At 37.3% G+C, this 20964-nt stretch overlaps 1 protein-coding gene across 2 annotated transcripts in view; it reads left to right on the top strand.

Annotated features, from left to right (window-relative positions):
* Nxpe3 (neurexophilin and PC-esterase domain family member 3) overlaps nucleotides 1-20964 on the top strand; it is a 45677-nt gene that overhangs the window by 6225 nt on the left and 18488 nt on the right. For both annotated transcript variants that reach the window (XM_046455293.2, XM_046455294.2), the window contains exon 2: nucleotides 20076-20830. In XM_046455293.2, coding sequence (XP_046311249.1) covers nucleotides 20076-20830 — 755 coding nt within the window. The remainder of the gene's footprint in view (nucleotides 1-20075; nucleotides 20831-20964) is intronic.

Below are 20964 nucleotides of genomic sequence, written 5' to 3'. Positions count from 1 at the left end.
TTGTCTCCTTTGTAGACCAAAGGAGAAGAGGGAGATTTGTGGCTTTGCTGGCTACAAACTCTTAAATCAGCTGTCTGTCACTCAGGATTTCAGTGGTATCTGTGGAGATTTTAGTGGTAATGCTTTAATCCTGAAAGAAGGAGATTGTTTGTGTCCCCTGCCAAATTCATGTGTTGAAGCTATAAATCTCAATTTGATGAGTCCTTTTGGTAGATAATTAGATTTAAAATTTATTGTGAGGGTGGAGCCCTTATGAGGGAATTAATGTCCTTATAAAGAAAAGACGTATGAACACACAGTGGCTGTCTGCAATCCAGGAAGAAGAACCTCACTAGAACTCGACCATGCTTGTACCCCTATTTTAGACTTTCATTTTTTAGTACTATGAGAAAATAAATGTCTGTTTAAACCACCTATTCTATGGTATTTTGCTAAAGCAGCCCAAGCTAAGACAGAGATCTTATGGCCCCAGACTAGTGACATTACATGGGCAATGGCAATAGCACAGGTGATAGCTGACACCTTGTTGGACAATAGCATATTTCTGATTTTGGTGAGGTTCTCCTTTGTGAATGCAAAGCCTATGTTAATTCATATTGAAGCAATAGTTTCTCCAGAACCAGATGGTTTTCCAGCTGCCCTTAGGTGGCCTTGAGCATAATGGTATTCTTGCCCCTCAGCAGATTTCCTGTGGAGAGACATGCAAATCCGCTGCATCTCTAGTGCCTTTATTATCTGCTCCAACATTGAAGCATTTTGAATAATCATCTAAAAGTTGGATGATCTTAGGAGAGTAGTTGTACTTTTAAGGTTTGCTGTGCTTTCTTTCCCTGGGCATCATGGGCATCATCAGAGATTGGCATATAGGATTCAAAGATGATGTCAGGTCAGATTCTTCAAGCATAAGGTAAGCCAAAGAAAGCAAAGAACCCCAATAATAGCAGCATATTAGCATGCAGTTGCAGGTGACTTTCATGGTTCTTATAAACTTTAATCCTGTCTGTCCCATTTATGCAATACCTGTACAATTGAAATTGAGCAACAGTTTGTGGTAACTTTGAAATAAATGTGTTTTTAGAGTTTTATTCTTTTGAGAAAAGTAATAGTTGAATGATTAGTGATAGTATTAATGATGAATTATGTATAAAAACTTTAGGTTATGATTTTCAACCTATATTAATGTAACTATGTCAATTTCAGTGAAATATTCACAGAATTGAAAACTTGGGATTTAATGGGTTAAACCTAGATTGGGGATTTGGTCTTTAAGTGACTCCTCTTGCACAAAAACTGGCCTCAGAGAAAAAATTCATTGCATTTCTCAAGAGTGCTACAGCCAGGAACCATCTTGAGAAAGGGGATCAAGTGTTAATGACTAAACTAGGGATCAAAAAAATGGAACAGTCACAATTCAGGGTCCCTTTGGATACCTTGCCACATTGTGTGGAAGACAGCCACATGAAACAGTTGTGGCTTCGGAGAGTATCTGACACCCTCTGAGAGATTTCAGCAGTGGGGAATGTGGGTAATAAACAGGGGAGTTGGGAGCATAGCAGTCTGTGCTCTTGCCCTCTGTGAGAAGCAAGACCCAGTCAGTCATTTATGGTTTCACATGGAGACCAGGTCTGAAGACATTGAGACTGAGAATAGAAAATCTGGGGGTTCCTATGTGTCGTTCCCCCTACCCTGCCCCCAGCATGGAACTTGGTGTTCTGATCCCCACCATACACTTGGGAAGGCATTTTAGGGCTATCCTATGAGTTGAACATTTGCCACACCCCAAGTGCACAGACTAGAGACATCCATGCTGAATGTACATTGCTTGGTGTAACCCACATATTAATGAAGTTTAGTTGGTGAGAAGGGCTGCTGTAGGCCAGATATTGGCCGCACAACCAGGCATGTAGACTTAGGACTTGGAAGTAAGCATGTGCCTGCCTGGTATGGTCCACATACCATTGAAACTTGGACAGTAGCAAGGAATTGCTATGGCTGTAATGGGAGTAGGGGCCATCTTTGTTACAGTCTGGTGAAGAACTTGTCTGCATTTTGCCCATGTTCTGAGACTTTGTGTGAGGGCGAATAAAGGTGATAGGCTAATTTATTTGACAGGGAAAATTTTATGGTAGCACAGCATTTAGGCAGTGGCATGGGTATTGCTGGCTGCTTTTAGTTAGGTTTATAGTGAGAATTGGGAGCTAAAAAGGGAGTGGACGGATTTGAAAAACTTGGAATTTGGCCAGAAAAGAAGCTTGTGTAAAGTTGGAGCCACAGAAGGTGTAGTTGCTGAAGAGATTAGTGCTATTAAAGAATCCTTGTACTTTGCATCTAAACAATGGGAACGATATCTGAGGGCATTTTAGGATTTAGGAATTGTCTAGATCTCAACCTTTGCAGACTCAAGGGTGTAAAATTATAAGACTTTTCTTTTTACGCCCCTATTCCTCCCTTTTGAAAAGGGACTGTTTACTTTGTGTCATTGTATATCACATATATGTAACTTACTTCTGATTTTTACAGGGCAGCACAGCTAAGAGTTTGTCTTGAGACTCAGAGGAGACTTTGGACTTAGACTTTTGGGCAATGCTGAAACTGTTGAGACTTTGGGGGCTCTTAGAGATGGACTAAAGGAATTTTGCATTTTGATCTAGATATGAATTTTAGGGGGTCAGAGGTGGAATGTTGTGGTTTGGATATGAGGTATCCCCCAAAAATTCATGTGTGAGACCTGGCAGGAATTTTCAAAGGTAAAATAATTAGATTATGAGAGCTGTAACCTAATCAGTACATTAGTGCACTTGATAGGATTAATAATTTGAATGTATTGCTGGTTGGTAATTGGAGGCAGGTGGCATGTGACTGGAGGAAGAGGGTCACAAGGAACATACCTTGGGGATTTTATGTTTTGTCTCTGACTCCTCCTATTCTCTCTGTGCTTTCCTTCTCCTTGCCTTTCTGCCAGGATCTTCTTTCTCACCTCAGTCACAGAGCAATGGAGTTGGCTGACTGTCGGCTTGAGACCTCTGAAATTATGAGCCCAAAATAAAGTCTTCCTCCTCTAAGTGTTCTTGTCAGGTATTTTGGTCCAACAATAAATGACTTAACACAATGATGTGGCAGTAAATAGAATCAAGGACAAAATTTGCAATATCATGTTAGTAGATGCAGAAAAAGCCTTTGATGAAAAATTCAACATCCTTTCATGATAAAAGTTCCGAAGGAACTAGGTAGATGAGGATGATATTTCAGCATCATAAAAGCTATGTGTGTTTGTATGACAGACCCATAGCCAACATTATACATCATGCTGATGGGAAAAGCTGGAAGCATTTATTCCAAAATCAGGTGCAAGAAAAGGGTGTCCTCTTTCACCACTCTTATTCTGAATAGTACTTGAAATTTTAGATAACAGTTATCAGGCAGGAGAAATAAATAAAATGGATAAAATAGGAAAGGAAGAAATCAAATTATCCCTGTTTGTTTTAGTATAGAATCTAGCTGATTCCATACTTAGAAAACCCTAAAGACTCCACCAAAAAATCCTTGGAACTGTTAAACAAATTTAGCAAGGTAGAGGAAAGCAAAATTAACATCCAAAAATCAGTACAGCAAGAATGAACTTGCTAATAAAGAAATTAGGAAAACATTCACATTTGTAATAGCTTCAAGAAAAAAACTTGGGCTGGGGCTTTTTCTTTAAGTTCACTGAATTTTATTCTGAAATGTCTAATCTACTATTAATCCCATTCAGTGTATTTTTCATCCCAGAGGATTTATTTCTCTTCTCCTATCTCTCTGTTTCCTGTGGTGCTGAGGATTGAACCCAGGGCCTCATGCACCTGAAGTTGTACCACTGATCTGTACCCCAATCCCTGCCTTATTTCCCTTAATATTTTGTATTTATTCATCTCTATGTAGTATTCAATCTTTCCTCTTTTTTTTTTAAATACATAGGATATGGCTATAATAACTCATTTAATGTCTTTGTCCTAGTAATATTTTTGTCAGCTGTGAGCTGATTTCATTTGATTGATTTTCACTTCCTTATAGGTTATATTTTCTTCTTCATATTTTGGTTGGATTTCAGATCTAGTTGAATGGTGAGTATTTTTGGTACTTCTATAAATAATCTTGAGCTTCATTCTGGGGTACTATAACTTATTTGGGAATAGCTTGTTGCTCTTTTTTCCTTTTTTCTTTTTGTTTTGGTGGTGCTGGGCATCTGTCTCAGGGCCTTGCACATGCTGAGCATGTACTCTGCTGGTGAACTGTATCTCCTACCCTTAGTTTGATCTTTTTGGTTCTTGATTTTAGGATTTGTTATTTGGGACCAGATCAGTATTTAAGAGTAATTCTTCTTCACTACTGATTTAAAACTTTGCTGAGTACTCTATTCATATCATTTGAATGCTGAGGTTTTCTAGTCTGGCTTATGGGAACAAGTTCTATTCTGGCCTGGTATGATCTAAGGTTCTGTTCTCCCTTATATTTTTTGTGGGTTCTTTCCACAGCCTCTAGGAGTTTCCTTAAATATACTTATCAGTACTTTGCTGAATATTCAAGTGGGATCTTTTTTAGATCTTGAACTTCTTTGTGTAGCTTTTACTTTGTCCCATAAATTTTGATCGCTTGGTCTTGTTAAGATTCAGCTCCATCTCTGACTTACTTAGTTCACCAGGCCGCACCAGGGTTCCCCTCATGTTCTGCATCCTGGAAACTCTCTAAAGGCAATATGCAAACGGCAATCACACGGTTAACTGTTTCTTTACTGCCTCTTAGGCAACCATCATTTCATTTATTTTGGTCTTTTTAAGAAAAGTTATTTCAGATGGGAGGATAAATTTGGACACTGTTTCTGTATCCTGGTAGGAAGTGGAAATCTGAGGGACTTGAATTTGAGAGTCAAGAAATAATACAAGAGCTGGAGAGGAAGAGGAAAGGATGGGATCTAGAGCACAGATAGAGCATATACCCAGATATAGAACAAGGAATGCAAGTACCTTGTGAGTATTCTTGTTATTTTATTACTAATTATGTAGGAGGAGCCACATTCCTTCCTTCAACCTAAGAGAGAAAGATGACATGACAGATGCATTTGCAGAGTAGGACATCAAGGGAATTCCTGCTTGTGGAGCAGGTTGAAGGTGGAAGGAGGGTGGAGCCCAAGTGGTTTGTATTGGAACTTGAAAGAAAGGGTTGGGAGATGGAGCTGGCTTTCTAGGGCTACAAAGGGAAAATAAATTTTAAGACTTTAAGAGTGTATGGTACTCACCTGCATTGACTTTGTGTGTGTGCTTATTTCCACTATATCTAATGACCTGAGAATAAGAATGGAGAAAAAATATAGTTGTGTAAGTCTTGGGTGGATGAGAAGGAAGGTAAAGAGGGAGAGAGAGACTTCAGAGGGTAGGTCAGAGTCCCACATAATTAATGTTTTGCAGTCAGGAAGGAATGTTGGAAAATTCCCCTTTAGTACTGATGTAGTTCTCAGAAACTTCTGGATTGAATGCTAGTTAAAAGATCTAATTATCTGAATGAACACAGCCTTGAATAATAATGGACAAGGGAGGTGGCAATAATAACAACAGTTCTGAAATTGAAAATAATAAATGGGTCTTTTAGTGGAGTAAGATAAAGCATTTTAACCTTGACTAAAGAGGTCATCTTGACCAGGATGAGAATATTATAATAAATTTTAAACTGTTCAGTTTATTATTGCAATGATAATTTATAAAGAAGCTTTGGGTGATGTAGAAAAGTTTTTTCAGAGCCTTGGAAGTTTCCATTTCTTAATTTGTTCTACATCCCATGCTCCAACTCTTCTTGTGATTAGAGTGTCTGATCATTTTCTGAAAAAATACAGGCTTCATTTTATTTATTTATTTATTTTAAAAAATATTTATTTTTTTTTAGTTATAGATGTACACAATATCTTTATTTTATTTTTATGTGGTGCTGAAGATCGAACCCAGTGCCCCATGCATGCTAGGCAAACGCTCTACCTCTGAGCCACAACCCCATCCCCAGGCTTTATTTTAATTAGGAGCATCATATAATATGAGAAGAAGGTGTATGTAGCAGCGTCTAACAAAATATTGCAGGGAGTCTTGCTGTCTTTCATTACTCTCATTGAGTATAGCCTCCAGCTTTCTTTTTGTCTTATTTATTAATATTTTAGATATGTATTATACTGCATATTAGGGCTTTTGATGGGACTAGAATATTTCCTCAAAGATAGTAAGTTGGTAAGGGGAATTTTTCAGTCAGTTTTGTCTTTCCCTGTGCCACTGTATAAATGAACAAATACTCCTTTAAAATGAGGCTTCTAATGAGATCCTTTCAAATGAAAATAGATGCATGTAAGTGTAAAATGTTACTACTCAGGCCTTTTATGTTCTTGGATTTTTCTGTTTTACTGGATTAAGTCCATCATTTTTTTTTTTCCTGAAAGGACACATGGAAAATAATCTTACATGTCTGAAACTGCCCTTATTTTGCCCTTATGTATAATTGTTATTTGTATTTTATAATACAGATTTGGACTGTATGCAATGTCCTTTTTCCTCAGAATCATGATAACTTTGTTTTCATTGTCTTCTAGTGTTGTAGAAGACAAGTCTAATGCTGGTCTAATTTTTAAAAATTGGTAACATTGTTTTTCTTTCTGGAAGCTTTTAGGATTTTCTCTCTATCAAATGTTTTCACTTTTTTATTGGTTGAATATTAATTATAAGAATGGTAGGTTTAATTATGGAATGTTTGTACATACCCTAAAACAAAATTGCCCAATACCTGCCCCATGCTCCCCTTCTACTTCCCCTTGATCCTTTTTCCCCTATCCTAATGGATACCTTCTACTATCATAGAGTTACTTTTTTCCCCTCTAGCTTCCACGTATGAGAATATATATATATATATATATATATATATATATATATATATATATATATAATACTTTTTTCTCTGAGTTTGACTTCTATCACTGAAAATTATGATCTATAGTTCCATACCTTCTTCTACAAATGACATAATTTTATTCTTTTGTTGTTCTTTTTAGTTACACATGATAGTAGAGTTTATTTTGACATATTTATACAAACATGAAATAATTTTGTTCTTTATGACTGAATAAAACCCCATAGTGTATGTCTCTCACATTTTCTTTTATCCATTCTTCTGTTAATGGACACCTAGACTGATTCTGTAACTTGGCTATTTTGAGTTATGCTGTGAAAACATGAGTTTTCTGCATGTATCTCTTAAGTATGTAGCTGGATTATATGGCAGTTCTAGGTTTAGTTTTTTTGAGGAGCCTTCAGGTGAATCCCATCATGGCTGTAGTATTATTTACATTCTCACCAATAGTGTGGAAGAGCTGCTTTTTCCCCTCCATCTTTGCCAGCATTTATTGCTATTTGTCTTCCTGAGAATTGCCATTCTAACTGGAGTGAGTTGGGAGTTCAGTGTAATTTTGTTTGTCTTTTTACTTATGGCTAAAGATGTTGAATTTTAAAAATATAATTTTTGGCTATTTGTACTTTTTTTGAGAAGTGTCTGTTCAGTTCAATTGTCCACTTATTGGTTTGGTTTTTTGTTTTGTTTTGTTTTGTTTTTTAGTGTTGAGTTTTTTGAGTTCATATAATCTGGGTATTAATGCTGTGTTGGAAGAGTAGCTGCAAAGATTTTTGCCCATTCAGTCTCTTTGCTCTGCTGTTTCCATTGTTGTGCAAAAACTTTTTAATTTGCTGCCATCTTTTATTTCCTTAGCTATAGGGGTTTCTTCAGGAAGTCATTGCCTGTGCCTGTATGTTGAAGTGGTTCATCTATTTTTCTTCTAATAGTTGCCAAGTTTGGGGTCTTATATTTAGGTGTACGATCCATTTTGAGTTGACTTTTGTTCAGGGTGAGAGAAAGAGGTATGATTTCATTCTTCTACATATGAATGACTAGTTTTCCCAACACCACTTGTTAAGGAGGCTGTCTTTTTTACATTGTATGTTTTTGGCAACTTTGTCAAGACTCATATGACTTTGGCTGTGTGTGGTATTCTCTGTATCTTCTATTCTTTTCCATTGTTTCCTGTGTCCATCAAATATACTGGTCTGTAATTTTCTTACCTTAAGATGTCCTTATGTGATTTTGTGTTTATGTTGATACTGGCTTCATAAGATTACTCTGGTATTGTTCCCTCCCTTTCTTTCTTTTATTTTTTTCTTCATGCCCATATTTATTTATTTATTTTTGATTGATATTATTTATTTATTTATTTATTTATTTATTTATTTATTTATTTTTTTTTTTTTGTGGTGCTGGGGATTGAACCCAGGGCCTTGTGCATGAAAGGTAAGCACTCTACCAACTGAGCTATGTCCCCAGCCCTGATATTATTTTTTAAATACATGATAGCGGAATGATATATATTACACATATGGAGCACATATTTTTATATCTCTTTGTATATAAAGTATGTTCACACCAATTCATGTCTTCATACATGTACTTTGGATAATGATGTCCATCACATTCCACCATCCTTGCCCCTTCCCTTCCCCTCCCACCCCTCAACCCTAACTAGACTTCCTCTATTCCTCCCGTGCTTCCCCTCCCTACCCCACTGTGAGTCAGACTCCTTATATCAGACAAAACATTTGGCATTTGGTTTTTTTTGGGACTGGCTAACTTCACTTAGCATTATCTTCTCCAGCGCCATCCATTTACTGGGTGTGTTGTATTTCTATTGTTGGGTTATAAGAATTTTTACATTTCTCCCCTCATTTCTTTGGTGATCCACTCAACATTAAGTTTGTATTATTCAGTCTTTATATGTTTTAGTTTTGTGATTTTGTTATTGTTGTTGATTCCTAATTTCATTCCAAGGAATTTTCTAATAAGATCCAAGGAATTATCTGAACTTTTTTGTATTTTTGAAGTCTTGCTTCAGGGCCTAAAATCTGATCTATTTTGGAGAAAGTTCCATGAGCACCTGAAAAAATATATTTAGGTATTGGTTGAAATATTCTGTAGGTGTCTGTTAAATCCACTTGATCTATTGTATATTTTAACTTTGTATCACCTTTGTTGATTTTGTCTGGATAACCTATTAGGTGTATTGAAAGCACCCATTGTTATTATATTGGGGCCTATCTGAGCCTTTATGTTGAATAGAATTTAGGTGTGCCGACATTTGGGCATACATATTTGCAGTAGTTTTATCTTATTGGGTTGCTTCTTTACCAACATGCAGGGACCTTCTTTGTATCTCTTAAGTAATTTTGGCTTAAGGTTCATTGTTGGATCTGAAAGTAGATATTCCTGCTGTATTTGCATAGATTATTTTATGTTCTTTCAGTTTTTTTGTGGATGTCTTTGTCAATAAGATTTGTTTGTTATAGGCAGAATATAATTGTGTCTTGATTTTTTTTGGGAGGGAGGGGTACCAGGGATTGAACTCAGGGGCATTCAACCATTAAGCCACATCACCAGCCCTATTTTTTTTCCTTTATTTTATTACTTTTTTGTGGTGCTGATAATCGAACCCAGTGCCTCACATGTGCAAGGCAAGTGTTCCACCACCGAGCTAAAACCCCAGCCCACCAGCCCTATTTTTTGTATTTTATTTAGAGACAGGGTCTCACTGAGTTGCTAGTTACCTTGTCTTTGCTGAGGCTGGCTTTGAACTCGTGATCCTCCTGCCTCAGACTCTCATAGGTGTGCCCAGGCTTGTCTTGTTTTTAATTCAGCCTTTTAAATAGATAATTGAGACCTTTACATTCAGTATAATTATAGAAAAGTATACATTATTTCTTGTCATTTTGTTTTATTTCTATGTTTGATTTGATCCTAGTTCTCATTTGCTTGTCTAATCTTCCAATGAGATTTAGTCTTTCCTGAGTTCTCTTGCTTGCTTTCGTTTTCTTCTGTGTGTATGATTCCTTTATCTTCTGCAGTTCCAAGCTAAGTTTATGCTTAGCTTGGAAAGTTTTTATTTCTGTTTTGATTCTGAAGGATAGCTTTGTTGGATGTAGCAATCTAGGTTGGTAGTCATTTTCTTTCAGAATTGAAAGCTCTCCTGGCTCTTAGGGTTTCTGCTGAGATATCTGTTATTCTGATTGGTTTGTCTTTATAAATGACTTGGTGTTTCTCTCTTACAGTTTTCAAAATTATTTCTTTGTTCTGGATTTTTGGCATTCTAGCAATAATGTGCCATGGAAAGAGGCTTTTCTGGTCTTCCTATTTGCTGTTCTAAATGGTTGATTGAATACTGATTGAATTCCATCTTATTCCAGGGTTTGGGAAATTTCCTGCCAGTATTTCACCATTTAAGTCAATCGTGCCATTAGTCTGTATCTCTGTTTCCTTTTTGATGCCTAGGAATCTTAAGTTGGCTCTCTTCATGTTGTTCCAGAGTTCTTGTACATTCTGATCATACTTTCTTATTTTTTCTTTATTACTTTCTGAATATTCCAGTTTGTCCTCCTTTTCTTCAGGCCCTTAAATTCTATCTTCTACTTGAACTGGTCTATTAGACTTTTCACCTAAGTTTTTTGACATATTGGGCCTTTCATTTGATTTTTTTTTTTTTCACAGTCTCTCTTTCTTGAAGTGTTGTTTCATATCCTGTATTGTCGTTTAGTTCCTTTCTTTGTTCTTTTCATTCATTGATCAATTTAACAATTAGCTTTTTAAAAAATATTTTGCTTAGTTGTTGATGGACACAATCTCTTTATTTTTATTTGTTTATTTTTTTATGTGGTGCTGAGGATCGAACCAAGTGCGAGGCAAGTGCTCTACTAAGCTACAACCTCAGCCCAACAATTAGCTTTTAAAATTCTTTTTCCAGCATTTTTTCCACTTTGGTGTCCATGGATTCAGTTATTGGGGAGTTACATATTTTAGAGGCATCTTATTGTTTTCTCAAGTTTCCTATGTTTTTATGCTGAGATTTGCACATCTGTCAGGATGGTGCGCTTCCATTGTTGTATGAAGGTATTTTTAGTGAGCTGCCTTCTTATTATGGTGTTCTCTATGTTGAAAGTTTTTCTCAACATCAAAGCACTGAATTAACTGCTCAAAGTGCTCAAACTGTGCACTACTTTGAGAAGAGATAATAACCACCAATAATAGCAATAGCTTGACAGCAAGCCATAAACTAATATATTATGAAAACTAATAAAAAATGTTTTCGACAACTCTTCTAACCAAGGGAGGAAATGAGGAGTAATAGTATAGGAAAGCCTGAAGAATTAGGCAATCAAGAATTATAGATTGAGCTGGGTGCTGTGGTGCATGCCTTTAATTCCACCAACTCGGGAGGCTGAAACAGGAGGATCATGAGTTCAAAGCCAGTCTCAGCCACAGTGAGGCATTAAGCAACTCAGTGAGACCCTGTCTCTAAATAAAATACAATTCCAGCCACTTAGGTGTCTGAGGCAGAAGGACAGCAAATTCAAGGTTAGCTTGGACCTCCTTCTGAGACTCCGTCTTGAAAGTAAGAGATAAAAATAAAAAGGAATAAGATACAGTTCAATGGCAGAATTTTCCAGGGTTTAATTAACCACCACAGAAAACCATGCAAGCAAAATAAAAAATTACAATTGACAAGACCAAATTTTCTCCTTGCGGGCTGAGGATATAGCTCAGTTGGTAGAATACTTGCCTTGCATGCACAAGGCCCTGGGTTCAATCCCCAGAACCACAAAAAAACAAATTTTGTTTTTTCCTTGTGTAGGTAGGTAAGGTGAAGAGACTTTTCCCTAGGACTTTTAGATTTGTCGTTTCTGAGGTATTGGAGATGTTTCAAGTGTTCATGCCACTGAAAATTACCTCAGAGTTCCTGAGTGTGGAGGTCCCAACTGAGTCCACAGTCTCTGTGCTGGGATGGGGCATTGTGCCTAATTTATTTCTTTCCATGTCTAGGACTCTGTCCTAGTCTTCTTATTGGCTCCATGTTAGGCCCAGAGGCTGGAGATTTCTCTGGTAGCACAAATGTGATGGTCCTGGGGTTTGTGCAGCCCAGAGATCAGAATCTACCCTGGTGTAGGCAGTGTCTCTGCATACTCAAGGGGGGAAAGTCTGTGCTTGGTACTTTTAACACATCTCACCCCACCCTTCTCCATGTCCATCAGTTTGTTCTGAAAGCTTTACAGTAGGTTCACTCACTGAACAGACTTCTGCGTCTGCATTTTCAGAAGAGGTGCTTTCAGGGGTGTTTTTAAATGAGCCGAATCTGGCCTACTTTGAATCATCTGACATGCTGTAAGGTGGGGGGCTTATCTCAGGTATGGCAGGGCTCTTCACAAATCTTAGGTAAATGTTCTAGTTCTGAAACTGATCTTTTTAGATATCATTTTATAAAGTTTGCATATATTGTTTTCTGAGTCTGTATGAATATTCGCTAACTCAAATGTGATATTACAACTAAAATGTGAATCAAGGAAAGGCCGAGAGCTCAGAACTTTCCTTTTGTATGGAAAAGTGGCAAAATGTTTTACAATATTAACGTTTAAAAGATCAGGTTCTCATTATCTTGTTTTATTTTTTTGGTGGTGCTGAGGATTGAACCCAGGGCGTTGTGCATGTGAGGCAAACACTCCACCAACTGAGCTATGTCCCCAGCCCCTCTCATTATCTTTTAAAATATCTTTCAATTTTTGTATCCCAGTATAATGGGTAACATAAGGTTTTGTTACAAAACATCAAATGATGTAAATAAATCCCCAATAAAATCTGTTATCCTTATACGTTTAAAATTACCATTACAGAAAACTTCAGTTTGGAGAATACCAGCCTGATAAAATGCCTCCTTTAACCTTTTACGTTAAAGTCTTGTAAAACTGAAAGATATGAACACATTTTTAATATGTAAAGAAGAGTAATGTACCACAATTCCATTGATGTTTTTATATTAACCAAGTTTAGCTTTTAAAGAAAAATCTGGACTCTGTAATGTAGAAAATACTCAATAACAGTTGCTGTTTAACCACAGATATACAAACCTTAATTTCTCCAAGATTAGTTGCTCTAGAGAATGAAACTTATCAGACACAATGTAATTAATATTTTGAGAAGTTTTTGTCATTTTAACATATAGGTCAAACTTTGGTTTATATCAGCCCATTAATATTTGTCCCCCCAGGTCGGGGTCCCATTCTAAACTGGTTTTTCTGGTTTCTTGGATAGTGGCCGCCAAATTTTAGCCTGATTTAGACATTGGAAAATCTTTGGATCATTTTTAGTAGTTGGGAGTTATTCATGCTTGCAAATACTGAGAGACAAAAGCCAAATTTCCTAGACAAGATTATGCTTTTTGTTATACAATATAGAAGTAATAATTGTATAAAATACTTTAATCCCTAATCTGCCTTCTATAGGAACTGACATGATCTACCCTGTTGGCCACCTGGCCCAGTTCCTAAATGAAGGCAATCTCTAGAATGCTTCTTTTCCTTTAGCTTTTACTTTTGACATTTAAAAAAAATCCTGTTGGCAGCCATTTACATTTTAACACAAGCTTTAGTGAGTACAGTAAAAACCTTTTAAACCATTTTTTAACATTAGAAACAAACTGACATAGAAATTAACACAAAACACAAAGGGGACACAGAATAACAAACAACAAACAAGACAAACAATAAAACACAACAGGTAAGGCGCCAAAGACAAATTTAACTGATAGAAGACCAGACTCAGACCAGAGGATTGAGTAGAAACCAGACCAGACAGAGGACCAAGGAAAACCAGGCTCAGATCAGAGGACCAAGCCCTGGACTGCAGGAAATAATGTTGTGTGAAGCTTTCCCCAAGCCTCTCCAGACATGGATCCACACAGACCAGACTTACCTTCCCCAGGAAACACAGATGACTCTTGGTAGTTTTAGGTGGGTGGGGGCTGGTGGAGGGATGGCCCAGGGCTGTCTCTCAGAGGCCTTCCCCTAGGGGATCTCTTCACCACTGCACCTCCCTTGTTGATCCTGAGCCATCTCCGGGATGTGAGAAAAGTAGATCTTGCTGGGGCCTCCAAATGTTGTGAGGCAGGTCACTCAGAAAGCACACCAAGTCCCAGTTTTGTCCAAATCGAAGAGTCTTTATTTAGCCATCCAGCTGGCAACTGCCCCTCACAGGACCCATAAGTGTCTCTGCAAGGAACACCCTGAGCCTGAGCATTTTAGGATATTTAAAGGCAAAAATCACACCTGGGTTTACGTAGCTACAAGCAAGCAGGTACAGAAGCTGAATTGGGCAGTTAGTGAGACAATGCAGTGGGTACACTGGTACTTCCCACAGGACTTTCCAGGTTGGCATAGCAGCAAGCAAGCAGAAGGGAAGGGGGTCAAAATGACCCTAGTTGAGTACAAGTTAGAGAATGGTTACTAACGTCTAGACAATCAATCTCTGACAAGGTACATTGCCCAAGAAACATGGAAAGCAAAGAGAATAATTATACATTGTGTAAGAATTGCTATTTTGTGTTTCCAAGTGTGCTATGCTATGTAACTATTAATGGGTACAGAGGTGGGGCTTTCCCATGGAAGAAGCATTTCTTACATGATATGAAGTCTCAGGGTAAAATTTTGGTCATTACCCATATAGCCTGGCCCATAACATCTTCCACCTGGTAGGCTGGTATGTGTAGCCAGGGGTCTTTGGTTTGCTCTGAGTGCTGAGAGTCTGGGCAAGAAGTACACTGCTCTCCTCTCAGCTCCCTTGGCTACCTGTAGTAGTTTCACAGCCCTTAGTCACTGAGTTCTCACTGTATAATTCAGAGCTATTCTCTCATATCACATTTGCTGCAGTTTCCAGGAGTGAGAAGATGCTGGATGATAACTTTCCTGGCACTGCCAGCTAAGGTGTAACCTTCACAAAGTGGCTACCAGTCATGGTATTCCACTTAAAAACTGAGCAAAACAAAACACTTCTCTTGCACCAGCAATTTCTGTGTCCACTAAGTTCTGCTGTTTTGAAAATGATCTTATCAGTGTGCACGTGTTTGCTCATTCTCTCTCTCTCTCTCTCTCTCTCTCTCTCTCTCTCTCTCTCTCTGTGCTGAGGATTGAACCCAGGGTTGCTTTACTGCTGAACCACACCTCCAGGCCTTTTATTATGTTTTATTTTGAGACAGAGTCTAAGTGGTTTAAGGCCTCACTAAATTGCTGAGGCTGGCCTCAAACTTGTGATCCTCCTGTCTCAGCCCCTCATGACTCTAGGATTATAGGCACACTCCACCATACTTGGCTTTTTTTCTCTTTATTATGGTGTTCCCGCTTCTTTCCCTGTCCAGGCAGCTTGTACGTACGTAAGTTCGGAACTGAACTGTTTCTCATAGTCCTAGTAACCATGATTTCTTGAGTTCTCCAAATCTCTGTTAGTTTAATGTTGGTCCTCAGTGTATTGCCCCAGGTATCCATCTTACTGTGTGGGTATTCTCTAGCTGTTTTGATTTTGAACTGTGGAGAAGTTGTAAAGTGCATCTTAACTCCCCTCCGCCATCCTGATCCCAATCTGGAGTTTAAAAAAAAAAAAAATTCCTCACAATTAGAGTTTGTAACATAACTCTGAGTAATGGGATATCAGAAATCCGTTGTGTTATACAACAAATGGAGAAAAATAAAAATATAAATATATAAACACAATTTTTGTGTGTGTGTGTGTGTGTGTGTGTGTGTGTAGAGAGAGAGAGAGAGATACGGAGAGGCAGATACTTGGGACTGAACTCAGAAGCATTGTATCTCTGAGCTACATCTACCCAGCCTTATTTTTATTCTATTTTTGAGACAGGGTCTTGCTAAGTTGCCCAGGCTGCCTCAAACTTGAGATATTTCTGCCTCAGCCTCCTGAATATCTAGGACTACAGGCATGTACAGATATAAGTAGAAAGGACTAAGTCTTTTTAAAAAATATATGTGTTTTTGGACTGGAGTTGTAGCTCAGTGGTAGAGCATTTGTCTAGTATGCATGAGGCACTGGGTTCAATTCTCAGTTCCACATATAAATAAATGAATAAAATAAAGGTCTATCAATAACTAAAAATATCTTTAAAAATATGTATTTTAAATTTTAATTGATGCAAATTGATACATACTATTGTGCATAATTATGGGTAAAGTGTGACATTTCAATCCATCTATACAATGTGTCATCAGGTCAGGATAATTGGCATGTTTGTCACCTCAGATATACATAATTTCTTTGTGTTGGGAACATTCAAAATCCCCTCCATCAGCTATTTTGAAATATTCAATTAATTGTTAATCATAGTTCTCTTACTCTGCTCTATAACATTGGAAGTTATTCTTCCCGTCCAATTGTACCCCTGTACCCATTGTCCATCCTCCCCATCCCTTCCTTCCCTGCACTCTTCACAGGCTCTAATAACTGCTATTCTGTTCTCTACTTCTTTGAGATCAACATTTTAGCTTCTACATGTAAGTGAGAATATGTGCTATTAGTCTTCTGTACCTGACTTATTTCATTTAACACAATATCCTCCATGCTCATCCATGTTACTGCAAATGATAAGAGTTTCATTATTTTTTTCTAGCTGAATATTTCATTGTGTATATATGCCACATCCCCTTTATCCATTCATCCTTCTGTGGATGGATACCTATGCTTATTCTGTGTCTTTGCTGTTATGAACAGTGCTGCATATGATGTATATATTTCTCCTGCATATTAATTTCAGTCCCTTTGTCTATACACTCAGTAGTTAGTTATGTTGATGGATCATATGGCCATAAGTAGTTCTATTTCTAGTTCTTTAAGGAACCTACATTGTGTTTTCCATGTTGGCTGAACTAGTTTAAATTCCTACAAACAGAGTACAAGAGTTTCCCTGTCTGTATTCTTGCCAGTATTTGCTTTTTTTGGTAATAGGGAGGTGCATTATTATGGTTTTGATTTGCATTTCCCTGATGATTAGTGATGTCAGGCATTTTTTTCCATATACTTTTTGGCCATTTTTTATATCATCTTTTTAGAAATGACCTTTTCCATGTCATTCATCCATTTTTTTAAAAAAATCAGATTATTTTCTCTTTTGCTATTCAGTTGTTTGAATTTCTTATATATTCTGAAAGTTAATCTCTTGTCAGGTAGTTGGAAAATATTTTTTCCCATTCTGTAGATTGTCTCTTTACTCTGTTGTTGTTTCCTTTACTGTGCAGAAGTTTTTTAGTTTGATGAAGTTTCACTTACAACAGACAGAGGTCTAAGCAGGAAGACCAAATTGAAGATTAAGGATTGTTTTTTAGGAGATATAAATTGTGCTCCATAGGAAGCACTGGAGTCCTGTTAAGGCATTTTCTTGCATACTTGAGATAGAGCTTCCTTGGTCATGGTGTATAATCCATTTTATGCACTGTTGGATTCAATTTGCTAATTTTTTTAAAGACATGTAAATTCATGAGAGATATTAGTCGGTCATTTTCTTGTAATGTCTCTGTGTAGTTTTTATATCAGAGGATCACTGGCCTCATAGAACGAGTTAGCAAGTATTTCCTTTATCTTTATATTCTGGAAGAGATTGTAGAAAATGGGTATAATTCTTCCTTAAACATTTTTTTAAGTATTGATTCAGTCTTTTAATATCTTTACTGTTTTCTATTTGCTGTCCTTTTTCTTTGTTCCTGCTTTGACTTTCACTTTTTTTTCTGCCTTTTGTGATTTTAGTTGAGCATTTTATATGATTCTGTTTTCTCTCCTTTCTTAGCTATCAATTAAACTTAAATTTTTTAGTGATTGTCCTAGATTTTGTAATATACAATCAGATTTCACTTTCAAGTAATACTGTACCACCTCATAGATAGTATGATTACCTGTAACAAAACATTCTGTGAGATCACTTAAGAATAAGAAAAAAATGGCTGGTATGTGGGTGCATGCCTATAGTTCCAACTCCTTTGGAGGCTGAAGCAGTAGAATTGCTTGAACCTAGGAGTTTGAGGCCACAATTTTTAAAACCCCACCTCCAAAAAACAAAACAACAACAAAAACTGGCATTTTTATTTTGTGTTCAATTATCTCTTCTCTGATGTTCTTCCTTCCTTTATATAGATTCAAGTTTCTGACCTATATTTTCCCACTCCCTGAAGAACCTCTTTTAACATTTCTTCCAAGGCAAGTATACTGGCAACAACTTCCTTCAATTCAATTTTTGTTCATCTAAAAAAGTCTTTATTTCCCCTTCATTACTGAAGGATGATTTTTTATTTTTTATTTTTTTTAGTTGTCAGTGGATCTTTATTTATTTATTTATATGAGATGCTGAGAATCCAACTCAATGCTCACACATGCTAGGCAAGTGCTCTACCACTGAGCTACAGCCCCAGCCTCTCTGAAGGATGATTTGACAGGTTACAGAACTCTACATGGATTTTTTTTTTCCTTCTCAGTATTTTAAACATTTCATTTCCTCTCTATTCTTGCTTGCTTAGTTTTTGAGGAGAAGTTGGGGTGTAATTCTTACCTTTATCTCTTTGTAATTAAGATGATTTTTTTTTCTTTTGGCTTCTTTAGCATTTTTTAAAATTTTTTTTATTTATTTTTTAGTTTTCGGTGGACACAACATCTTTGTTTGTATGTAGTGCTGAGGATCGAACCCGGGCCTCCTGCATGCCAGGCGAGCGCGCTACCGCTTGAGCCACATCCTCAGCCCCTAGCATTTTGAAATTTATTTTTAATTTTCTGCAGTTCAAGTATGATAGGCCTACATATAGTTTTATGGGCAGTTACCCTGCGTGTTGTTTTTCAAACTTCCTGTGTCTGTGGCTTGGTGTCTGTCATTAATTTGGGGGAGAATTCTTAGTCTTTATTGCTTCAGCTATTTCTTCTGTTCCTTCCTTTTTCTTCTGGTGCTCTCATTATGCTTATGTTATACCTTTTATAGTTGTCCCACAACTATATTCTTTCAGTCTTTTTTCTTTTTTTAGTTTTGGAGATTTCTATTGAAAGATCCTTAAGCTTAGGAACTTCTTCCTTAGTTGTGTCCAGTTTACTAATGAATCCACCAAAGGCATTTTTCATTTCTCTTATGGTATTTTTCATTTCTAGCATCTCTTTTTTGACTCTTTGTTAGCATTCTCATCTCTTTGCTTTCAGTGCTTATCTGTGTTCACCTGTGGTCTACTTTTTCCATTAGCATTATTAACATAGCAACATAGTTTTATGTTAAAGTTAATTTTTATTTTTATTTTTCATGGTGGTGGGGATGGAACCTAGGGCCTCACAGTGCTATACAAGCACTCTTCGCTGAACTACATTCTTAGTTGTTTCAAATTTCCAGTCTGGTAATTCTAATGTTTCTGCCATATCTGAATTTGGTTCTGATGCTTGCTCTGTGTCTTCAAACTCTGTTTTTTGCCTTTTAATTTGCCTTGTAATTTTGTTTATTGATGGAAAACTGGCATAATGTACAAGATGAAAGGAATTCCAGTTAACAAGAGTTTAGAGGTGTGGTAATAAGGTATGTGGGGGGAGGGTATGCATTCTGTTACTGTCATTAGGTCTCAATCTTTAAGTGTATATACCCCTTGGCTTTGAACCTTGTTAGTTTTCTTGATTTTTCCCTAGTAGGCTGGAGTTGTTTTTTTCCCCCTCCTTCCAGGTAGGTTAGGCTTTGATAAAACCCCAACAGGGTAGGATCTGGTAAAATAATTACTGTTGAGGATGGGCTTTCTTAAGTACACAATAAGGGGGTAAGTTCTGGGGATTGATATTGGCCAAATTATATAGTATGCATGTACGAATATGTAAGAACAGATCCCACCATTATGTTCTACTGTAATGTACCAATAAAAAAAATTGAGGGAAAAGAATAATTCACTCTAAGAACCTGGTGAACTCCTCTGGGTAAAATTTGCTAAAGTGTAGAGACCCATCTATGAATTCATTTCTCACACTGACTTTATTTTGTAAAGTAAGATAGTAAGACAGCCCTGTAAAACTCGTGAGCTATGGTTTTTAAAGCAGTGTCATCTTGGTTGATTTTATGCAAATTTAAACTGAAGCAGAGATTTATTTGACTGATATTCAGATATTTAGTGTAGTAGTGATTTCTGTTTTTGTGTCATTCTCTTTAGTACTTGGACCATGAGACTGTTTCAGCCACGTTCATTGACAGCAGCGGGCAAGTTGTTTTATCCCAGGCTACAGGCATTAGCCGAAATCCCTACTGTGGCTATGAACACCAGACTCTCTCCCGTCAGGAACGTTTGGAGGAGGACTCCTTGCTGGCCACCTTACAGGGGCAGGTACCTGATGTGGGCTTAGTCCCCTTTGTGAAGAGCACCGACCCTTCTTCTAGCTACTTTGTCATCTTGAACTCCGCAGCCTTCTTCAGGGTGGGAAGCCAACTGGAGGTACTGGTTCATGTGCAGGATTTTCAAAGAAAGCCCAAGAAGTATGGTGGAGACTACTTGCAGGCCAAAATCCACTCCCCCAAGCTTCAGGCAGGGGCTGTGGGCAGAGTAGTAGACTATAAGAATGGGTTTTATAAGGTTTTCTTTACTTTGCTCTGGCCAGGCAAAGTTAAAGTGTCCATATCTCTGGTTCACCCAAGTGAAGGGATCAGAGTTCTTCAGCACCTACAGGAAGAAAAGCCAGACAGAGTCTATTTCAAGAGCCTGTTCCGTTCAGGAAGGATTTCTGAAACCACTGAGTGCAATGTATGTCTTCCTGGGAGTCTGCCCCTGTGTAACTTTACAGATCTCTACACTGGAGAGCCTTGGTTCTGCTTCAAACCAAAGAAACTCCCTTGCAGCAGCAGAATTAATCATTTCAAAGGTGGATATCTGAAGGGTCTTCTAACTGCTACAGAGAGTGCTTTCTTCCAGAGGTATGTGCTCCTTGGTAATTTAAGAGTTCTTTTTTACTGCCCTAGTCACATTTAGGAGACTTTGTTGTTTTGAGCATATATTCCTTATCTTGCTGAGCTTGATCCAATTCAGGAGAAGTAGTGAATAAGAAAAA

This window comes from Marmota monax, unplaced genomic scaffold (assembly GCF_021218885.2).
Source record: "Marmota monax isolate L192 unplaced genomic scaffold, Marmota_monax_Labrador192_F-V1.1 WCK01_AAM20220418_F8-fsc00053, whole genome shotgun sequence".
Lineage (NCBI taxonomy): Eukaryota > Metazoa > Chordata > Mammalia > Rodentia > Sciuridae > Marmota > Marmota monax.
The sequence above is the reverse complement of the archived record's forward strand: the minus strand, read 5'-3'. Positions and strand labels throughout refer to the sequence as shown.